This window comes from Vicugna pacos, chromosome 13 (genome assembly GCF_048564905.1).
Source record: "Vicugna pacos chromosome 13, VicPac4, whole genome shotgun sequence".
Classification (NCBI taxonomy): Eukaryota; Metazoa; Chordata; class Mammalia; order Artiodactyla; family Camelidae; genus Vicugna; species Vicugna pacos.
The window spans coordinates 30,415,431-30,437,083 of record NC_132999.1 but is presented as its reverse complement, the minus strand read 5'-3'; the positions used below and the strand labels follow the sequence as shown (position 1 = coordinate 30,437,083).

At 50.1% G+C, this 21,653-nt stretch overlaps 1 protein-coding gene across 9 annotated transcripts in view; it reads right to left on the bottom strand.

Annotated features, from left to right (window-relative positions):
• The window catches only part of TTC39A (tetratricopeptide repeat domain 39A), a 59,837-nt gene that overhangs the window by 34,421 nt on the left and 3,763 nt on the right, over positions 1-21,653 (bottom strand). For 4 of the 9 annotated variants that reach the window (XR_012079119.1, XR_012079118.1, XM_072974466.1 and 1 more), the window contains exon 2: positions 6,461-6,565. Coding sequence is in view for 7 of the 9 variants with exons in the window: in XM_072974466.1 (XP_072830567.1) it covers positions 6,461-6,565 (105 nt within the window). In the remaining 2 variants the exon portion in view is untranslated. Of the gene's footprint in view, positions 1-6,460; positions 6,566-6,867; positions 7,025-13,502; positions 13,936-14,300; positions 14,438-21,653 lie in introns of those variants that run through there. The other 5 variants (XM_072974471.1, XM_072974468.1, XM_072974470.1 and 2 more) reach the window with 5 other exon arrangements.

Below are 21,653 nucleotides of genomic sequence, written 5' to 3'. Positions count from 1 at the left end.
CAAAGGCCACTGGGAACCCAGGGCTCCCTCCTCAGGGAGCACATGTCTATAACTGAGGCACAGGTCACACTGAACTTCTATCAGCAGAGGCTCAGCTCTCTCCCAGACTGTGGGCACCTCAAGGACAGAGCTTATATGGGATTTATCTCTGTCTCAGCACCACCGTGACATGGCCCAGTGAGCCAGCCTCAGGAAGCCTCCCCCTCCTGCCTCCCTGCTCCTCCATAGACCCAGACTTTCAAATAAAGGGTGTGGTGGGTGGGAGTGGCATTTAGTCTAACGTGTGCAGAGAGCAACAGGCAAGGAGGGTTGGGAACAATGCCAGTCCCTCTCTGTACCTGGGGGAGTCATGTGTCTGGGCCTTGATTTATGCTTCGGCAAAATGGGGACATACTGCTGGCCCACTCTGGGAATTACCCCGCCTGGCACACAGCAGATGCTGCAGCGGCTTTCACTCCCTTCCCTACACTTCCTCATTAATTATTTTCCAAACTCCTCAGCGCCAGGCTTATGCTGGGAACTTCAGGGGAGAGAGAGATGACTAAGGTTTATAGACTTGTTCTCTCGTAAAATCACATGACTTTACCCAGTTTCCTGCTTTTCTTATTCATAAAATACTTCCGTTAAGTGAAGTTGCTTTTCTACTTCTGGGTGATTCTCAGGAGATACTATCCTTGGGAGTCAAAAGTTTATGAAGGAAACTGGACCTTGTAGCTGCCAGGACACCTCCCAGGTCTTTGCTAAGAACCACTTACCTGAGGGCAGTGGCTTGTGGAAAAGCAGCCCACAGCCCACAGTGGGGACAGAACTCAGGCTTCAGGGTCCCTCAGACACAGGCTGGGTTCCTGGACTGGCTAGTTACAGCTGCGAACCTCTCTGAGCCTCAAGTTTCTCCTCTATAAAATGGATACAATGATCCTTCTCTCCCAGGACTTTCGGTGGCTTAAATAGGTCCCAGGCCAGGACCACAATGCCAATACTCAGTAAAAGTGAGTCTGAATCCCTCTGTGTCCTGCCAGGGTCAAAGGTTGTTGAAACACTGAGAAGGGGTTTCCCTGGCAGCACACAGACCCAGACCCCCCGCCAGGGAATCCCCTCCCCTCAGGCCTCTCCAACTCTCACCTCCCCTCCCCCTCCACAAGGTCCCAGGCCCAGGACTCAGCCCCACCCTCCCAGCCCAGTAGGAGGGACGCCCCACCTGGGCAGCTGGCAGGCAAAGTGGAATTTCTAGTCTGAGGCCCAAGGTCCCCAACATGTACCTGCAGCTGGAAATCCTAGCCCCTCCCCAGCCCACTACCTGGAAGCCCCCCAAATATGGTCTGGACTGGAATTCAGGGTACAGAGGTATAACAACCCCAAGACCTAAGGCACCCCAAGCTTAGTCTGCACTCCACAAAATTTTTGTTTGTACATGTGGCATCCAGACTCCTGGGAGCAACAATCCCCTCACCTCTGAGCTAGACCCAGCTCTGGACACGCTGCCCACTGGGGTCTCACCCACCAGACCAGCTGTCAAGATGGGAAGGGCACTGGAAGAGCCATCAGAAGAGCTGGGTGACACTCCTTAGCCACCTGGAGGTTAGCTGAGCCCAGTGGCCTCCAGCCCTTCCCTCCTCTGCCAGTAGCCCTTGTCAGCTACTGTCAGGCATTCCTGTCCCCACAATCAGGCCTATAGACTCTGCCCAATCCCCACTGCTCTTTCCTGGGAATCCCCTCCAGGCCCAGCCTAAGGACTTACTTCCCAAAAACCTCTCTGGGTAAGGCTGCTCTAGGCTGGAAGGCAGAGGCAGCCCCCCTGTCCCCAAGCCACTTTCCTTCATTTTCACGAAAGTCCCCCAACCCCAGGCCCCACCTTGCTGCCCTCCTCTCCAGCCCAAGCACCTTCTGGGGGACTTACATCCCCAGTCCACCTTATGTCACACTATCCTTTCTTTCCTGGGACCTGCCTCAGCTCTCCCCACTCCAGCCAGGCTGAGTGTCTCTGTTCCCCAAATACACTAGATCCTCATTCACTGCCAGGCCTTTGCACAGGCTGTTCCTCTGCCTGGAAATGCGCTCTCCATCTGGCTGACTCCTCCTTATCCAGCCTATCTCAGCATAAATGTCACTTCCTCCAGGAAGACTTCACAGGTGTGTGATCTGTGTACAGTCACACAGGGCCATGCCCCAGAGGCCCCATGCTTGGTTTAGTGCTCTGTTGTCACCATCTTGAAATCCTATAATCCTTAAAAATCTTTGAACAAAGGATTCCACATTTTCATGTTGCAATGCACAATGGAAATTATGTGGCTGGTCCCAAAGCCTTCCTAGCCAGCCCCTACCCACATGAGTTGGGGTCCCTGTATAAGCACCACCCTTATGGCTTGTTTCACTGATTCCCTGAGTGATTCTGACAGCAGCCCACGCCTCACGCAGTACTGCGGCCCCAGCACCCTGCACACTGCTGCCAGACACACGAGGGCACAGAACCATCCATGGGTGCCCAACCACCCCATCCTAGGGGTCACACCTTGACCTCATCATCAACCCAAGAAGAGCTCTGCTTCCAGAGTCCTAAGTGATACCACCCACTGCCCTACCATAAACTCCCCACCTTCTCTCTCTCTCCCTCTCCACTCCCACTGCCTCATCTCCTCACCTCCAGCTTGTCCTCCCTTCCTCACCCTCACCTGAGCTTCCTCTACCAGCCACTGTTATCAAAACCCTCACTGCTGAGCCTTCCAACCCACTGCTGCCCTGGTTAGGAACCCCGGCCCAGGAGCCACGCAACTGCCCACTTTCTCCACAGTGCGGCCACTGAGCAATGCAGGAAGCCTCCAGCCACAGGGACGGACAGACACACTCCAAGCGGGGCCACCAATCTCAGCCAGGCCTGTCATGCCACTCAGAAACTTCTCCCCAATCCCTGTCACCACCCTCCTCAACCACAGCAACCTGGCCCCTTATTCTCAGCAGCAGGAGGCTTTGCCTCCTTCCTGAGAGGAATCCCAGGACAGTGCAGGGACACACCTTGAACTTGCTGTACCCACCTCCCAACCCCACACACACAACTGATCTCATGGTAGAGGAGGCAGGCATGAGGCCTTCTGTCCAAGGTAAACTCCTCCACCTGCTTGAGATCCAAGATGGCCCAGAAGGCAGAGCTGTGGAGCTGATGGGGCCTGGATTTGAATTCTAGATCTGCTACCTATCAACCATGACCAATTTTTCATCAAATGAATGGAGTAGCTATCATGTTCCAGAGACAGTGCTCCGGGACAGACAGCATGAAGTAAAATTAACTAACAAGTGACAAAGGGAGAGCAGAAGCTGGGTGGTGGGGGCGGGAGAAGCTTGGTGAGCCCAGTTCCTCCCCAAGGGCAAAGTACTGACAACAATGAAATGAGACTGTGTGTACAATGAGGAAAACTGAATGAAGCTGAGCCCCAGCATCTTTTGAAGCTTCAGGGGCGACGAATGGGGAGGGGAGGTCATTTTTTAGCAAGAATTATTTTCTCTAGACCAATGGCTCTAAATAGAGATGGGGAGGTATTTTTACTGCACCACCACCCCCAGCCCTGTCCTTCTGACATTTGGCAATTTCTAGAAACACTGTTTGGTTGTCACAAGAAGGTGTGGGGAGTGTGCTAATGACACCCACCGTTTGAAGGGAAAGCTCTTAACCTCAAAAAGAAAGATCCTTTTCTGGAATGGGGCAGGGGTTCAGATAAAGAAAAGCTACACTACACTGCCTCACGTGTGAGGTAAGTTAGCCTCACGGGAAGACTGTTCACTCTGTGGTGCCTCCTTCAGGACAGGTATTGCCTCTGGTGGTGGGGGGTGGCCTAGGCTGTAGGACCCCTAGTAGAGTATCTTCCTAAGGTGAGGGAAGGTGAGCCAGCCCCTCAGTGAGGTGGGGGCTGGGGGAGGGAGGGGAGCACAAGGAGGTAGGGGTGGGTAGTTGTACACAGAAGCCACTTAGGGACAGACAGGTAATGACCAGGAGGGAAATGGGGCCAGGGAGCCTTCTAAGAGCACTGGGAGGGGACCTGGTTGTTCAGTGATGGAGCAGGATGGAAAGAGGGTGGGGTTTGGCCTGTCACAGATGGTGGCCACACTCTAGCTGTTGACTCTGCCCTGCCCCACCTCAAGCCCAGATCCCCTCAGTGGGTGGATGGAGTTGAGGTGTGGGGATGCTGCCCAAGCAACTGTAGTAAGACTCATGGCTATGATGCCCCAGAAGCCCCACACCCACAGTAGCTAAGCCATTGACCCCAGACAGGAGAACCGTGGGTCAGTCGGGTCTAGAGAAATTGAACAGGCCAAACTTGCAGACTTGGGAAAAGCTGTCCCCTGCATCAGCACTTGCTTTCCCTGGGGGCCTGGGGGCACCAGTTGTGGCAGAGGACAACCTAGAGCTGAAAAGAGGGGATTAGGCAAGTGGACCACAGACATGATTGGATCTCTGTCCCTCACCCCTATCCCAATCCCAGAATTCAGGCAGCCAGGGATTCTCCATCCAGGTTGAGGAGTGGAGAAGCTGACACCTGGGGTCTGCTCTCTGCCAGATCATCCCAAAGCTGATCCCACCAATTACAAAGCTGCTTGGCTAGGACTTTCCAGTCAGTCATTGAGTGAATTTGCTCTTAAGTATGACCAGACAGGCAGCCAGGGACCAGTAGGCACTTCAGGAAAGTCCCTCATGAGGAGAGGACTCCCCCCATTACACAGAAAAAAGAAACCTAAAGAAATCTGAGACTATTTAGGAAAAGAATAAAATATGTTAAAAACAGAATAATCTGTGATAATATTAATAAAAACAATAAATATTCAGTGGAACGCTTGCTACGTGCCAGGCCCTATCCTAAGGACACTCATGTTTTAAATATAGATATGAAGAACAGAGTGCACTCATAAACCAAGAACTTAGATGTTTTAGGGGCAAAAAAAGAACATTCAGAGAACACTGAGGAGTATTAGGGGAATTAATCATATGATTACACACAAAAAAGAAAAATTGATGGAAGGATTTAATGTTAAAGTTGAGAAAGTCTCCTAAAAATCAGAGAAAAAAAAATAAATAAATATGAAATTGAGGCGGGGGTAGATAAGTAGCTTAGAAGAGAGCTGATCCAGGAAGTCCAATATCTGACTTAAAGAAAGCCCAGGAAACAGAACATGGAGGGATCATACAAGAGAATTTCCTAGAACTGTTTCCAAAAAACAAAAACACAAGTGAAAAGACCTACATTCTGGCACATCATTGTGAAATTTCGATTTGCAGGAATGAAAGAGAAGATCCTAAACATTTCTGGAGAAGGAAAAAAGATCACGTGCCCAGTAAAAAGAATGAGGACTCTCAGGCTACAGGTGAAGCCAGTAAACAGGGCAGAAAGCAATGCCTTCACCTTTCTGAGGGGGAAAGATTCTATCTGTGCAACTCTTCCTCAGGAAAGAGTTTCTAGAGGATACGCTCTGGGAAAATGAGGGAGGATACAAGAGAGAAAAAGCCAGGCCAATCAGATAGGAGAGAAGCAAAGGGGGTTCCAGGAGGCAGCTGGAAGGTGGCCAGTAGACAGGTCTGTCCTCCAGGGCACAGGTTTCCAGGAAAAGGAGGGACTGAGGGCTTATCTGCTATGTCTGAGCATTTAAGGAAAACCTCATGACCTGATGGAGTGGTTACAAAGAGTTCAGGATAAACGTATAGCAAATTAAGCAAATAAAAAAACAAGTCAATTATTAATTCCAGAAAGGAAATGTAATCTTACAATGTAAGACTTGTCTCTAGGATGAGCATAATTATGTAATTACAATCATGAAAACACTGATGACTGATTTAGCCAAATACTGTGATACAATGGCAGGAGGAGGATGAAGGGAGGGAGGAGGGGCAGGGATCTAAGAAAGCTAAATTCTTGTCAACCATTAGGTGATATTTAAAAGCAAAAAGTAAACAAGAGTGTATTTTATGGTATGTGAATTATATCTCAACTTAATTTCATTTTTTTAAAAATTAGAAAAAGTTGTAAGTGAAAAAGAGCAGTCTAAGTGTATTATTTAGAAATAGGGCAGTCAACACTAGAAGAAATGACTAAACTACTGTCATCATTGCCCTAAAAGGCTTGAGTAAAGGCAAGGCAAGTTTTTGCACTTCAGAGGAAAATAACAAAAAGGGGCTATTTTAGAGCTTGATTCAGTGGGGATAATAAATCAAAGTGGAGAAGACCACAAGAACCTAAGGAGAAGGAAGTCATAGTGACCCTGGGGAAGGCCCAGCTGTTCACGGCTGCAGAATGGGGAGCCTGAGCCATTTTTACGGGAATCTCAGGGGTCATGGTGACCCAGAAGGCCAAAGGCATTCAGTTACAAGGGGTTCCTCTCACATAAGACCTCTGATTCTCCACCTGACACCCCATCCCTACACTCACATGTGTGTGTGAACACACGCACCCTCCACCCCCAACCTGGGCTGAAACCTCACCTGGGCTTGAGGTAGTTGAGTGCTTCTGAGAACTGGTTGGTGAGGAAGAGGTCCAGGGCGGTCATGCACTGGTCCAGGGCCTCATGGAGGCTGCTCACAGGAGTCCTGATGGAAGAGACATGGCGTGACCCAGCAGCCCTCAACCCGGTCCTGGCTGGAACAGAGCCTCCCAAGGCCCACTTGACCTCCCTGGTGGTCCTTGAATGCCTGTCATGAGCTCCTCCAGGCTGTTCACTGTGTACTAAGACACAAGGAAAATTTGGACCTACCTCTAAGTGTTCCTAAAGGTGGGAGGGGGAGCAGAAGGGGGTTGACATCAGAGCTGGTGGAAAGGATCTGTGAGGGGCTGAGGATGGAGTAGGTGGGGTGGTGGCGCAAGGAAGCCTCGAGTAAATTTATTATCTTACCTCCCATAAGGGTAAAAGGAGTCTTTGTGGCCCTTCTGACCCATTGGGCTTTTCTGCCCCCAGTGCAGGGCACAGCCCACCCACTAAATCCCACTTCAGTCTTTTCTTCCTCCTGCTGCTCCAGGCCTTCTCCTGGCCTCCCCAGGCCTGCACTCTAGAACCCCACCGGCACTGTCACAATGGGCCACAGCAGGCAGCCAGCCTGTAAGAGCTGCCCAGGGCTTTTATGCTCAAGGGTCACCTTCCCAGTGGCACCTCCAGCAGACCCAACCTACTTCCAGTCCTTACACTTCTGCAGCTCTTATCATCCTCTGACTTTTTTTAAACTTATTTTTGTGTTTATTATCTGTCTCCTTCCACTAAAGTATAAGCTTCCTGAGGGCAGGAATATTTGTTTTGTTCACTGTTGTTTCACCAGCATCAAGTATCTGGTACAAAATGGGCTTCTGATAATTATTGGTTAAGTTGGTGAATGAATGGATGAAGAGTCTAAGACCAGGAGAGCAAATCTCTGACCTTTCTGAGCCTTGGCTTCCCTTCTGAAAGATGAGAGATGATCCCAAAAGTCCTATCTGATGGTCTTGTAAATATCTCTTCATAAGGGGTTTCTTGAGTAGAGAAGGTTCCAAAAAGCTTCTCGATAATCTTGCTGAAAGGAGATCCTTTTCCTCAAAAGTTAATTTAAAGTTTCTTCTCCACCAGGTAAACTCTACAGATATCTTAAGGCCTAGCTCTAATGTCTCCTCCCCTGTCATGCATCAGCAGAACTTCCCAAGCAAAATGAAACATGTATTCAAAAGTATTCAAAACTGAATTCTTGTTTGTTCTCCCAAATCTGTTCTTTCCAGTCTTTGCCATCTCAATAAATAACACCCTCTACCAAGTTTCTCAAGCCAGAAATAGTCATCTTTGACACATCCTCCCCCTGGTCATCTACTCCATCAGTAAGCCCCATCAACTCCACCTCCTGAAGATCTCTTAATCCACTCTCTTCTACACCCAGTGCCTTTCAGTCCTGGCCACTCTCATCTTTACCCAGGTTTGATGGAAGACTCCTTCCACTCCTGCCCACTCCTAACTCTTCTCTCTTATCCCATTTTATTCCATATGTCATGTCTGTTAACTCTCTTCTTTGCCATCTCTTTCACACTCTCTGTTAGATTCTGAGTGATTTATTTAGATCTTTCATTTCAGTACTTCTCTTTAGGTGTGTCTCATCTGCTATGTATCCTGTCTACTGAGTTTTTAAATTTCAATGATTTTATTTTTCATCTCCAGAAATTCCACTTCCTTATTTTTCAAATCTGCTTGGTCATTTTGGACAGTATTTTGTTCCCTATGTATTGTCGCAAGTCCATGTTTGATTTCTTTACACATTTTAAACATAATCAGTTATAATCTATATCTCATCATTCTAGGTTCTTAGGCTCTGATTCTGCTATTTCTTGCTTTTGGTGTCTATTGCTCCCAGTGTCTTGTTTCCTTGTGTGTTTTATAATTTTACCATAAGCTCCTATTTGACTGATCCCAAAGGGATCTTGAAGAACCCATTCCTCCAGAGATTTTCACTTACTTCAGCCAGGTTACCTGGGGTACTACCACCCTAAGACCACTTACAATGCTCTTTTAGTTCAGTATTCCCAGGACCACAAAGGTAGTGTATATTCAAACCCAAAATTTGTGTGAAGGCAGATCAACATGCATAATTTTCTAGGGAGCTTCTGTTCCCACCAGAACTGTCATCTCCCTTTGCAGGTAGATGGGTACTGTTTTCTGGTCAATGCCCCTATTTTCTGAGGATGCCCTTTGAAGATGCAAGATGCATGTGGGGGTGGCAAGGAGGCAAATTCCAGCTCCTCATACTGTTGCTGGGTAGTTCCCGGACCTTATTTCCAATCCCTTACATGCCATTAAAACTCAAGGCTTAGGTTTCTGCAATCTGTAAATACGCTCAAGTTGCTGTGGCTTCATCTCATTTACCAGCCTGATTGAAGCTCCCTCTTAGTTCTTGGCTTGAGAGGATTTGTTACTTCTGTGGGAGCTCAGGAATGTAATTCAAAGGATGTACGTTGTAAACCATCAGCCTCTAGGTAGTTTTTTTTGAGGGAGAATGTTGGAAGCATTATTCCCTTTACTCCATCCCTCTCATAATAGCCTAAGCTATCTTTTCAAAACCCATGTCTGACCATGCCACTCTGGACTTGAAATCTTTCACTGCTTTCCCATTACTCTTAGGATAAACACCATGTTCCTTCCCAGGGCCAAAAAGGCCCCACTGGAAGCAGTCCTTGCTCCCTTCTTCATGAGACGGGAACAGGGTCTTACTTTAGGCCCAGGGCTTAGCCTAGTGAGTGGTGTTCAACTCATTGTCTCTGTTGGATGAATCAATGAAGAGGCAGTGAGCACCTACAGCCCTGGGCACTTAACGGGTATTCTCCCCCTGAGCCCCCACAAAGCCTTGTGAAGTGAGGTTATTATCTCCACTGCAGATGAGGAGACAGGCACAGAAGAGAGGTGAGTTGGCCAAGGCCACATGCCCAAGTACGGGTTCTAATCCAAGTTTCTGCCCACCAACTCCATCCCAGGGCTTCAAGTCCATTGTCCTGGCTTCTGTCCATCTCTAAACAATTCCAGAATCAAGACCCTACCTCCTATTTCTGCACACACCCCACACCCATGTCCACCCCTCATCAAGAAAGAGGTTCTACCTCCTAGGTCCACATTCCCTCCCCTGGCAGCCCCAGCCCCTCTTCCCCTTAACTGTAATGAGGGGGGTCTGCAGTGACCTCTCTCCAGACTAGGAGCTGTTTCAGGGCAGCCCTAGGGCTGAATTCCTTTCTCCTTCCCTCCCCTAAATACCCACTAATCTGGCTCCAAACCTAGGCCTGCCCTTGAGGAGCTCATGGGTTACAGAAGTGACAGATGTAGGCGGAGGCAGAGAAAGTCAGAGACATCGGGGTTGAGATCATGGGAATCACTGGGGGCTGAAGAGGCCCAGAAGTGAGGGTGGGGCAATCAAGGAAGCTTTCTGGAAAAGATGGCCCTGAATTGAGGACAAGGTGGAGAAAGAAGTCCCAGAAGGGGAAGAGTGTGAGCAAAGAGCTGGAGGCACAGCACTACAGTGGGGAGGGTGCCCAAGCTGTCATGCAGCAGGCGGGGAAGACAGGGGCTCTGGAAGGCCTGTAAATGGAGGGGTGAGGTGGGGGCGTCCCAGCTAGCTGGCAAGCTCAGGCAGGCTGAGGACATTCACCCCATCTAACTTAATAATAGCACTAACAAATACCCATCACCACAGTAAGAATATCACTTCAGGTTATCTAAATGATAACTGCATTATTTCCCTCAATCCTCCCACCAGCCCCAGAGGGACATGCTCTTATCTGCATTTGACAGATAAGGAAGTAAAGACAGTGAAGACAGGAACCTGGTTTCCTCCTCCCAGGAACCTGGGAGAAGACAGAAATACTTCCTGCAAAAGCAACCTTTCCCCTCCCCTCGCTGTGACTGAGGTTCCCACTTCTCCACAGGCTGTCCCCAAGTCTTTAAGGCCTTTCTGCTCCAACCCACCTGACAGGGTCCAGGCCAATAAATTCCTGGGCTCCTGAGTGGTGATGGTGACCGCTGGCAAGTGGGGGATGTTGAGGTGTGTGGAGCCAGGAGCATGGCTGGTGACTAATACCAGGAGCTTTTGCACAGTGGAGGAGGGAGCTTGAAGCCAAGGTGAGAAGAGAACTGAAGGGTGGGAGGGAGTGTCAGGCCTGGAGGCTCCCCACTCTCCCCTTTCCTCCCACCTTCCCACTGCCTGGAAGCTGCTACCTTAGTGCCTAGGGGGCAGAGCTGGGTGGATCTGGGGGACCCTCAGTCCCTGCTGGAGATAGAAAACCCTCCTACTTTGATCCCAGGCAGGGTGACAAGGGGTGGGGCAGTGGAGGCAGGGGAAGACAGTCACTCAGAGAGTAGGCCAGCGTCTGAGATGGCTTTTACTCCCTGCTCCAGCACTCAGGAGAACACTGGCTCAGGGGTCAGGCAACTTGTCCATGGGGACCTGTTAATTTCACAGTGAACTTTCTAAATTGCAGATATGATTGTGACTCTGCTTCTAGAGTCCTCCTTAGCTGAGGGAGTGATATGGTGTGGCCTAGGCAGCATGGCCTTTGGGAGTTTTGAAAACAGACAACCCTGGACTCAAGTTGCAACTCAGCAATCACTTGCTGGAGAAACTCTGGAAGGTTCTTTAACCTCTATGAGCCTCAGTTTCCACACCAATGGTAATGGCAGTACGTATCTCCCAGAGTTGCTGGGAAGAATGATTGAGAGAGTGTAAAGCACAATAAGAAGTATTCAGGTAATGTTAGCAATTTTTTCCCCTAAGATTATGTATTTCCATCATTTCTTTTACCAAGCAGCACAACTTTTCTAACGAAATCAAGTAACTCTACAAGATTGAGTGTGCAAACCCTGTGACCCAGTGATTCCACTCCTAGGAACCTGGCAATCTGGAAGAGCATTCACACATGTGCAAAGGAAAATCATTCAAGAACACTCACTGTTTGAATAGCAAGACACTGGGAACCACCACAATGTCCATCAAGAAGGCTGGATAAATACACAAAGGATGGTCTCTACCTCGGGTGGCATATCATACATCAGGGAGAGTGGGGACCAGGGCTTCAAGGATCAAGAGGGCTAAATCTCAGAACCCTGAAGCTGAGTGAGAAAAAGCAAGCTGCAGACTGATTCATACTGTATGACCCCATTTACAGAAAAATTTTAAAGAACAACATTTTTTTTAGGCTTATACACAGTCAGCAAAAGAATACAGAGAATTGATAAAAACAAAATTCCAGATGGCGATTACCTCTGTAGAGGGAATGGAGTTGGGAGAGACAGAAGTCCACAGGGGCTTCAATGGTATCTGCCATGGTTTATTTCTTTAACAGAATATGAAATAAAGGGGGCATAATGTTAATATCTGAAAAACCTTGGTGACAAAGGGATGGAGTTCATCTTATTATTTGCTATATTTTCTGAAGACTGAAAATATTTCAGAATTTTCTAAGTGATGGAACTTTAAATCTTGGTTTGTTTTCCACTGACCCTCATACAGGAAGCTGGGCCCAGAGCAGGCCTTGGGAGTGCTTGCTGAGTGACGGAATGAGCATGGAGCTGCCATGCCCCTGCTCTGCTCGCTACAAAAGCACTGACCAGGGTCAGGGGCAGATTGACCTGGAGGGCACACAAGTGACAGGTATGGTTTAGTACAAGGAAGACTCACCAGTGCTAAATGGGCAAGCTCACTGCCCCAGAGTCCGAAAGAGAGGCCAGAGAAGCCCCGGGGTTGTAGAAGGGACTCAGACAGGGATGTGAGTATATAAAGAAGAGGGATGAATGCAGCTTCTAGCCTACAAGTTCAGGATTCTTTCATAGGTGCCCTGCTCCGTGCCTGTCTTCTCTCCTGAAAACCATTTTTCTCGGCCCAGTGGAGTAGTGCTCAAGGCTGGACAGAAGGGACTTAACCAGCTTCCAGATTTACAAAGGCCAATCCAGAGAAGGAAGGGAACAGCCAGCCCAGCCTCTCTGTATTTTGCAAAGAGGGACCAGAAGTCTAGGGAAAATACAAGACTTGGCCAAAGTCATACAACAAAAATGGTCAAGATAAGACTCACCAAGCAACCCTCCCCCAAGCCAGGGTGTCCCCCAGCCATCCAACTTCTAAGCCCTTAGCCTGGGACACACACAGGCCCTGTGGAGGCCTCCAGCTGACAGCCGGCACCAGCCTTGTCACTTCCCTGTTCTTGTGTTAGCTCTGTGGCCCTTGGCAAATATTGTCCCTGGTGGTGAGGCTCCGGGCAGAACGGGTACCCCTCCCAGCTCACCTGGGCAGGATTTCCACCCAGCAACCTCCCGGCAGTCCCTTCTCCCAACAGCGGGGCTCCCAGCCCCTACCCTCTGAGGCCCAGGAATGGCAAGTGTTGCTCCAGATCTCCCAGAAGTTATCAGCTGTCACTGCTACAGGGGCAGTGGAGGAGTCCTGCAGGGTTCCTCAGTGGGGTGGGGTTGGGCAGGAGTGCCATGCTGAAAGTGGCAACACCCACCTTTACTACCCTGGCTCCTGCTGTGCCCAGTGGGCCTGGGCGGTTCCTACCTTAGCCTTTAAACTCCTCCAAATAACCCTGAAGATGATGTAGTGTCTGGCATCAGACAAAGCTGGGTTCAAATCATAGGCCCACCTCTCACCTCCTGGAAGACCTAAGGCAAGTCACTTAAGAGCTATGCCTCAGTTTCCTCACCTGTAACGGTGATTGTAAGAGCCACCTACAGGTGTAAATGCCACGAAGGAGAAAGGCGGCTCTGACGTGGCTGTGGCCACAGCTTCAAGAGAAAGTTGAGACCCAGAGAAGAGAGGCTGACCCAGGGTCCCCAGCACCTCCACTGCGCCCGCACAGCCCCTTCCCCTCTCCGCGGCAGCGGCGGCACCCGGAGGCGGGGCGGGGGGCGCGGTGCCGGCCGGCAGGGGCGGCAAGCCGCAGTGCGGGCCGCGAGGGAGGCCTGGCCCGGCCCGGCCCCGCCCCCCGCCCCTCGCCCCCGGCCCAGCCCGACCCGCACCCCCGGGGGCCGCCCCAGCGCGCACTTACCCCGCGGGTGGGGAGCCCGGGGCGCCGGCCGTGGTCATCGCCGAGGCGGGCGGGCGGGCGGTGTGCCCCCGCCGGACGCCAGCCGCGGCCCAGGTGCTGCCGCCGGAATCCCGAGCGGGTGCTGTGCGGCCGAGCCGCGGACGCGGCGGCCGGGGAGGGGCGCGCCAGGGGCGGGGAAGGCGGCGGGGCCGGGCCGCGCCGGGCCTCGGTCTGCCCACCCGCGCAGTGGGGCCAGGCCGACCGCAGACGCTGGCCCAGCAGCGAGCGGTGGGGTCTGCCTGGGGTCGGCCGGCTGGCGGAAGGCGCCCCCGCCCCGACAGGTAAGAGCCCCCGGCGCCCAAGGTCTGTGCGGCCCATGCCGGAGACCCCGCTGCGCGCAGCCCGCGGGAGGGGAGCGGAAGCTCGCTCCTTCCTCACGCAGCCCCACCAATCTGAGCCCAGAAAGTTCTCCTAGATAGGAGGTCCACCTCCCGCCCCCCCCCCCGCCCCACGGCAGCGTCCCCCCGCCCCCCGCAGCGTCCCCCACCCGAAGCCTTCATCGTCCTACTGCATTGGTGGGGGGCATTCAAGCAGAGACAGACATGGCCTCCAGAGTCAGGCTTGGATTTTAATCCCACCCACTTGCCCACAGCTTGACTGTGTTTGCAGGAGACCAGAAGGCAGAAAATAGTTCTGAGTTCAGCACTCACTGCCAGCCAGCAGTTCACACTTGCCTCCTCAAATAATCTCTATAACTGCCATTTTACAGATGGGAAAACCGAGGCACAGAGTTCATGTGACTTGCTCAAGGCCACTCACCTAGTAAATGGCAGGCAAGTTGTGATTGGAACTCAACCCTCCTGACTCCAAAGTGCACACTCTTACCCCTCTTGATCCCCTCTGCTCTGAATCCCTAGGGCCTATGTGGGGTTACCCATAACACTCCTCAGAGGCCTACTGTGTGCCCAGCCCCTAAGGCATGTGTCTAGAAACAGGGTTGAAGCCGACCTGGTCTGCTGGCAGAAAGAGCCAGTGGCCCATGAGGAGTTAACCAGCTACCACCTCCAGGCCCCAGATGCTCTTAACCATGACTCATCAGAGCACGTGGCTGCCATTAGAGCTGTCCCTTAACAAAGGCAGGGGATAGAAGGAGGAGGGACTCCAGCGCCCCTGGATCAGCGCTGAGCTCCAGCATGTCAGACGAGGAAACAGGAGGAGCCTGTGGAAGCAGCCATGATGTAAAGAGGGCTTGAACTAGGTCCTGGGAGAACCAGGCAGATTGTGCCTGGTGGCAAAAGGGAGAGGTTTAGGGAATTACTGTCTAAATCTAAACAGATGCCTGGAAAAGTGATGAGTTCTTACTCTGTCCATATGTGAGCAGAGGCCAGATGCTCACTTGCAAGGGTCATCCCACCTCTGGGATTCTGACATAGACACAGAGAACATAATTAACTACAAGGATCAGGCTGTGATAACATCCACCATCATCTACAGGAGTTCAGGTAAGGGAGAGTGCCACATAGGCTGGAGGAGTCTGGGGGCTTCCTGGAGAAGGTGGGCACTGAGTTGAGCCTTGAAGTTTATATTATTTATACACAATGAAGTCATGGGAGAGGTGTAACAGATACACCTCTCCCATGGGTACATGGATGAAAACGCATGGAGGTGGACAAAGGCACACTGATGACAGCTGGAGTTTGTGAAGCTGCAAAGAAGAGCAGCAATGTGTATAAAGAGGAGCCTGGGTGATGAGGCTGGGGGGGAGGGGGGTTGTTATCACATGCCATACACTTGCAGGTCTCTAGGTATTTGCATATGCTGTTCCCTCTGCCTGGAACACACCTTCTTCCCTTGTCACATATTATTCATTCATTTAACAAGATGGTGATCCAAAACCTTACGATTGAAAGGCTTCTTAGTAAAGAATACACATTTACTGATACAAAATTGCCAGGGTCCTCCCAGAGCCTTGGGAGGGGCCAGGTGAGTGAGGGGTTCAGAAGCTTTATTCTACATTAGCTTCAAGGTAGATCTTTACTGTATTCGACCAACATTTACTAAAAACCTGACATGTGCCAAAGCTCCTGCTTGCCCTGAAAGTTTCAGGTCAGATGCTGCCTTTTCCAGGAAGTCCTTTCTCCCTGGCTGGGTCAGGGGCTTCCTGTGCACATCCTGCTCTAACCTCCCCTAATCACCCTGGGCTAACACTCGCAGTGTTTGGTGGGGATGGAGTGAGGTTTGTATGTGACTGTCTCTGCATCAGACTGGGAGCCTCTACAGGGCAGGGCCTGATCAGACACCTCTGTGTCAGTGCCTGACTAATCACCAAACATTAACACTGGGCCTAGCCCTTTACCATTTTCCTCCGAGGTAGTGATTATAATAATGACTGATGTTCATCAAAGGCTTATTATGTGCCATTATACACCCATTATACATGTAAGTGTATAATATGGATTAGCTCACTTAATGCACACTTTGAGCCACCTCTCTGAACCTCAGTTTCCTCATCAGTAAAAGGGAAATACTGCCTGCTTCAAAGGGTCATTGTGAGGATTAAGAGTTCGTGTGTGTAAAACGCCCAGGATAGTGCCTGGCGTGTAGCACAGTACTTTGTAAGTGCTCTGATGATGGTGCTGGTGGTGCTAAGGTAGATGCTATTATTCTCCCCATTTTACAGATGAAAACTGAGGCTCAGCTCTGCCTTCAGAGCTGGATCTCTGCCCACACCACAACAGTGGCAGTGATGATGGAACCACTCATCTGGTGAATCAGAGCATCAGAGTGGCCCGCCCCGCAGGAGGGTTCCACCTGGGCAGTTCCCAGCCTCCAGGAGCTCCAGCCCAGCCCCAACCCTGGGGAGCCTGTGAATCACCATTATTTCTGCCTCCCAATCCAGTTGACCCTGCTCAGGTCTCCTGCGCATTCCCACCTCAAGCTGACAGCCAAGCCCTGGGGACCAGGAGAGCATCCTGAGTTCTTCCCTCCCTTGCCAGGGACCTGTTTCCTGGTGCTTTGTACCTGGGAGATTCCAGGCCTGCTTTCCTCTCTCACTTTCTCCTCAACCTTTCAGAACAAGCCACTGGGCTCACTGCACTTCTCAGAGGCCCTGGGGACCTCCATAGACTGGTTTTGCCAATACCATCTCTCAGCTTAAGAAGGACTTCAATAAGTATTTGTTTAGTGAAACCACCTCGGAATGCTCCAGAAAGCTCCATTGTAGCTTTATCTCCCATCTTCAACAAGAAAACCAAGGCTTGGACCAAGTGTGACTTGGACTCAGGTCTAGCCATATCTTAAACCAGGTTTCAACTCTCTATCCTGTACAAAAAATGTATGGAAATGGGGGGGGGGGTCACAGAAATAGGGGAGTGAGCATGTGAAAAGTGATGCCACTGTAGAAAGAGCTTAAGCTGTGAAGTCAGCTCTGCCCCTGCCTCTCTGAATCTCTGTAGTCCTGGGACAATAGTGCCAACCTCTCAGGGAGGCTGGTAGGCTTACTGAGCATTACATGGGTGACCCTGTGTTCCCTTCCCTATTCTCAGCCCCTTTCTCAATGTCTTCACCCAGGCCTTTCCCTGGCATGAAGCACCCCCACCTCCACTGTCTCCACAGCCCAGAACTGCCCCCCTTGGACTCTAGAGCCCTCTCAGCCCAGCTGAGCTAGGGACTAGAATGCAGGTTTTCTTAAAGGGAGTGAGCCCCACCTAGCAGGTTACAGGCTTGGGTTCGTTAATAATTCACAAGTAAACAGGATCCACAAAGGGCCCTGGAAGAGGGCTGCGGCAGCCACAGTTCTTCAGTTTTCCCTGAAGAGGCCTGATTCTTGGGCCGGCCCCCTTCCTCGCCATGGACTCTGGCCTCCACTAGCTGTGTAACCTTGGGCAAGTTACTGCCCCACTCTGGCCCTTAGTTTCTCTCTTCCCACCAAATATAAGGGGGAGAGAAGATTGGATCAGGAGGTCAAGGGCCCTCCCTGCTCTGATGTTCTCAGTTGTGGGATCTAAGCTCTTTTACTAAAGTCTGGTCTCCAGAAGCTGCCAAGGGTGGGTGGGTCTAAAGAAGGAGCCCCAGTCAGGCACAGGGGACCAAGAATAATTTTGAAGATGCAGAATGCAGATGAGGGGTTTCTGGCATTGAATGCTAGCTATCCTGTCAGAGGTTAGAAATTGAGCTGCAGAGCCAGGAAGATCTGGCAGGACTCCTGGCCCCACAGCCCAAGCAAGTCACCCTACTACCTTGAGGCAGGGCAGGGAGTGGTTCAGAGAGCAGGTTTGCAAGCCAGGGCTTATACCTTGTTCTGACACTCTGGACCAGTGACTTCATCTCTGAAATAGGGATGCTGATGACACCAACCTCACTAGGTTGTTGCAAGGATTAAATGAGATTTTACACACACACACACACACACACACACATATACATAAAGCACTTGGAATGGGGCCTTACCATTATTCTTTGAGCTTTAGTTTCCTCACTCATAAAGCAGGGATAACAGGATTGTCATGAGCATTAAATAAGCTAATAGACCCCAAAGAGCTTTGGAACCATGCAGGGTTGTCCGGAGAAGGATTTCCCCTACGATGGGCACCCAGATCTGGCCAGGACCACAAGGACAGAGCAGCACCCACTGGACACCTACTACATGTCCTCAGGCAAACGTGCTACTTCACTCACTGCCAGTGGGAGTAGAAAGTGGCACCATCTTTTCTGAAGGGTAACTGGAATTATGGGCTGAAAGCTTTAGAAAGATGATCCAGTAACACCTGGGCAACAAATGCGTCTGAAGAAATAATCACAGACACAGACACAATCAGTTATGACATAAGGATGTTCATCATAGTCTTTTCTAAAATATACAGCTGGAAATAACCTAAATGCCCATTGATAAGGAATTAGTTCAATGAATTGTAGTGAATTTGTAGAGTGAACTGTTATGAAGATGTTTAAATTGTGTTTATAGAGAATTTATTTGCCTGGATTACTACATTGTCTTCTGACTGGTTTCTCTGCTCCTACCCTTGTCCCCCTATTGTCTCCTCTTCTCTCAGCACCAGACCCACTTGATTAGATCATGTCACTCTTCTGTTCAAAACCCTGCAAGGCTCCCCATGTTGCTCAGCGCACAAATTGAAGTCTTCACGTAGCCATGAGGCCCTGAATGGCCTGTGCGCCCATCTGTCTGTCTGATATCATCTCCCCTTACTCTCTTATTCAGCTACACTCGCTTCCTTGCTCTCCTCTGAATGTGCCAGGCACGCTTCCACCTTGGGCCCTTTGCACTTGCTGTTCCCAGTGCCTGGAATGCTCTTCCCTCCCTCACCTCCTTCAGGTCTCAGCTCAGATGTCACCTTCTCCCTGAGGCCTTCCCTGACCATTTTACTTAAAATGAAACCCTTGCCATAATACTCCCAGTTCCTTCGCCCTGCATTATTTTTCCATAGCACTTGTTATCTGACATCCTGTATATTTTGTTTATTCATTTAGTCTGTCTCTCCCTATTAAATTCTATGCTTCACAAGGGAAGAGGTTTGTTTGTTTGTTTGGCTTTGTTCTCTAATGTATTTCTGGTGCCCAGAACAGTGCCTAGCACACAGTAGGTGCTCAATAAATGTTTGTTGCATGAATGAGTTTTTGAAAAGGTAGGAAAATGTGAAGAAAGTAGAATATAGAATTATAGTCTAGTACTAAAAAGAAAACCCCAATGTCTATGCATTTGAGAAAGTATGAGGAGGCCTCAGTTTCTACATCTATTAGAATTGGAGACAGCAAGACCCTCCCTGGTCAGAGTTGTGGTGCACTGAAGGTGACGATCACTGAGGCAGCAGAGTGGCAGGGGATGGGGTGTTCTATAGTCAGGGGCCGAGTTCAGAGGGTGTCTGGGAAGAGAAGCGGGGGCTGGAGGGAGCAGTGGTGAGTGAAGGAGGAGGAGGGTGCCGATTTGAGTGCAGTGCTGTGCACTGAACCTAGGCAGCCGCCATCCCTCTTTGCCTGTGCATAGGACAGTGCTTGGGTGTGCCCTTCAGTCGCCTAGGTGTAAGGGAAGTCCCCACACATCCATTTTCTTGGAAAGACAACATAGTCACTTTAATCTGACACTTAGATGCTCTATTTGAGGGAGAGTGTTTCTCAGCTGAAGACGAATTTTTGCAGGGTGTGGGTACTTGCCAGGGCCAACTCTGCCAGGGAGTAAGGGGGACACCTGAGACTGTGGGAGGGAACAAGCAGGGACAGACTTCATACCATGGGGGAAAAGGGAGTTGAAAGGAATAGACCTGGCCCAGGTCTACCTGGACAGGTGCCTGATGTCATAAGTCCTAATGTAATTGTCCTGGTTATACTATTGTTAGGTAATTAGACAAGCGGGGGCACTGGGCAGATAGGTGCAAGAGAGGGAGGATGGTCCGGAAGATGGCATTATGCCCGCCTCCAGCATAAAGAGACTGTATTTCTTCTAAATGAGAGCCAGCAAGAAACTGGTTAAAACCCTGAAAGGACTTGACAGGCACGAACAATGTTCATTGTATTATAATTAACATTGCGTTTAGGTTCTTGCCCCCCCCACCCCTGTGGGTTTTTCTGTATACACCTTGGGTAAGGACATGCCCAAAGGGCCCAAACATGACTAAGTATTCCAGGGACAAAAGCCATCAATCAATCAAAAGACCACCTCTAAGTGAGGGTATAAGAGAAGGGGAGACAAAAGCCCCAGCTTTCCTCCCTTTGGATCAGCCTGCCTGAATTCCTTGGGGCTAAACTTTTTCTTTCCTTTTAAATAAATCTTTTAAAATCTTTCGCCACACAATGCACCATCTCCCAGCTGCAAACTTTTCTTTCGGGTATGACAAGAACCAGGGTCTTTACCTTTTGGAGTAACACTATAACCAGCCAGTTAGTAGGCTGGGGGAAGGATTTTACCTAGAGCAGTAGGTTTCTGCACTGCTGTTCAACTGGGAAAGGGCTGATCTTGGAAAAGGAAAGAAGGGCTTGGTTGTCCTGGGATAAGCCAGACATTTCCTCCTCTCTCCTGGGAAAGAAGATGCTGGAAGACATACAGAATGGAGGTTTTGCAGGAAGGCTCCTTCCAGGATGGCTAAGGGACTCGGAGAGGAGCCCCAGGGATCATAATGCTGTTGCTCATTCCTTGCTTCCTAAGGTGCTCTTAAAATTTATAGCCTGGTCCTAGTCAAGTGGTGGCGAGTTATGGGAAGGGTCTATCCCACCTGGGGATGGGGTGGTGATAAAGTGAAGAACCCATCTCTGTGAAATATACAGGATGACAGATAACGATAGGTGTGTCTTGCACAGCCTCCATGAGAGAATGGGGAAGCCACCATCGCAGGAGGGTGGTGGGTGGCACAGGCCTCTAGAAGGGTTGACAAGGGACTAGTTCCCAACTCCCTAGGTGTAGACAACAGCTGGAAGACTGAGACAGATACAGGGGTGCTCCAAGGAAATCATAATTCATGAAGCTATGGCTTTATTTTAAGGTCTGCTACGTAACCACATATATGCCACACCCCCCACCCCCCAACAAATACACGCTTATTTTTAAAGAACTTTCTTCTGTCCTCCCCAGCCCCATGGACTGAATGGGAGGTGCATCCTCTTCCTGGTCCCACCTCTTAGGACACAGTAATTGGTTAAGGAAGGGCCAATCAGAATATTTCCCAGAGCTTTATCATACTGGAGCTGATGGAGAAGCCCCTTCCTCTTCTGGCCTGGGGAGACTGATCATGATAATCAGTAACACTGCTGGGTATAGCACTGACTATGCGTCAAGGACAGTTTTCTATGCTTTACATAAACTAATTCATGCCATCCTTACAACAATCTTGTGAGGCAAGTCCTACCATTACCCTCACTTTACAGATAAGGAAACTGAGGCACAGAGAGGTTAAATAACCTGTCCAAGGTCACAATGCTGGAAAGTCCCAGAGTCAGGATTCAAAAGCAACCTATGTGGCTCCAGAGAACTTTTTCACTGCTTTCTCTTACTGTCCCAGGACGTGAGCTTGGAAGCTGCTGGCAGCCGTGCCTTACACTGAGGGGAGAAGTAGGTAAGCTGAGAATGGTGCTCATTAGGAGAGAATGGAGCTGACTGCAGACAGAAGGTGAGCTGAGAAGCAGAAATTTTCAGAGGAAGGATACAAGCAACTCAAGTAACTAGAG